This window comes from Rhincodon typus, chromosome 5, assembly GCF_021869965.1.
Source record: "Rhincodon typus isolate 14 chromosome 5, sRhiTyp1.1, whole genome shotgun sequence".
NCBI lineage: Eukaryota > Metazoa > Chordata > Chondrichthyes > Orectolobiformes > Rhincodontidae > Rhincodon > Rhincodon typus.
The window spans coordinates 88567647-88568859 of NC_063336.1; the positions used below are offsets into that span (position 1 = coordinate 88567647).

Below are 1213 nucleotides of genomic sequence, written 5' to 3' on the forward strand. Positions count from 1 at the left end.
TCCAGCTCTACACCTTGTTATCTCAAATATATGTTCCTGTTCCCTACACCCTGAAATGATACAATGCATTTTAATCAGAGGTCATAAGACTTGACTAAAAAAAACTTCCCTGTTTATGGAACTTGTCAAATAATTATTAAATCCCTCATCTCTAGACTTTATAAATTTCTGGAGATTTTTTTCACAAACAATGAACCAACATTTATTCAGTGATTATTAATGCTCTTAAAGTTGCAACAATAAAGGAAGCAAAGTATCATTTTGTTTTTACTGTCCAAACAACAGGTATGTGTCCTGCGCAGTAGGATGTCCTTATGAAGGAAGCATTGCACCAGCTAAGGTTGCGGAGGTAAGCTATACAGCCAAGATTGTACTAATTATGGTGTGGGAACTGGCTCAAACAATTACGTTTGAAAGGTAAATGATTTGGAAAGAAGCTTGTCAGAATGTATCTCTGTTGTAAGGTTTCTCATAGCTATTCCTTCACGTTTAGAAACACCTACAGTAAGAACGCAAGAGAAACTTAATTTACTCATGATAACTATAGTAAGGATCATCTTTACAAATATGCCAATTAAATTGTTCAAATACAACAGCTCAACATGTCCAGTAATTTACTGCGATTTGATTTACCCAGCAAGTTTTACAGCACCAGAGTTTAATTCTTCTTTTAAGTTTAGATCTAAAACATTCACTCAGCTCTTAACCCATGGTTTTTAGTGATCATGTCAGGGTCTTGTACTGGAATATGACCTATTTCCACATCAGTAAAGACTAAACACATTAAATCAGGCCACATGCACTCATTTTCCAAGGCCTTCTAGATCTGGCATGTGACTGGCAGCAAACACGCACGCATGGAAGTGTGTGCCATCTACCACATTGGTCACTACAAAAAAGATCTGACCTTCACCTATACTTGAAGTAAGCATTAGGCCATTGTCTATTCAAGAAGGTGGCTAATGTCTGATACAACTCCCTATTACAATTCTGGTTTGCTCCTAATCAGCCTGACCCTGCAACCCCTAAGTGAAAAGACAATATTATTTATTATCACTACCAGTCGTTTTGACTGTACCCAATACTGGAGCCACATGATGGACAATCCTTTTCCCGTATCCTGACTCCAACTCTTGTTCGCAATTCTGACTCCCAGCCTCCATCTTCAGACCCCTTCAATCCATCTCTGAGACCCAGCCTTCAATTCCAGACC

At 38.3% G+C, this 1213-nt stretch overlaps 1 protein-coding gene across 1 annotated transcript in view; it reads left to right on the forward strand.

The window, feature by feature from the left end:
• The window catches only part of hmgcll1 (3-hydroxymethyl-3-methylglutaryl-CoA lyase-like 1), a 74712-nt gene that overhangs the window by 43849 nt on the left and 29650 nt on the right, over nucleotides 1–1213 (forward strand). The window contains exon 6 of the mRNA XM_048597096.1: nucleotides 286–349. Within this exon, the coding sequence (XP_048453053.1) occupies nucleotides 286–349 (64 nt within the window). The remainder of the gene's footprint in view (nucleotides 1–285; nucleotides 350–1213) is intronic.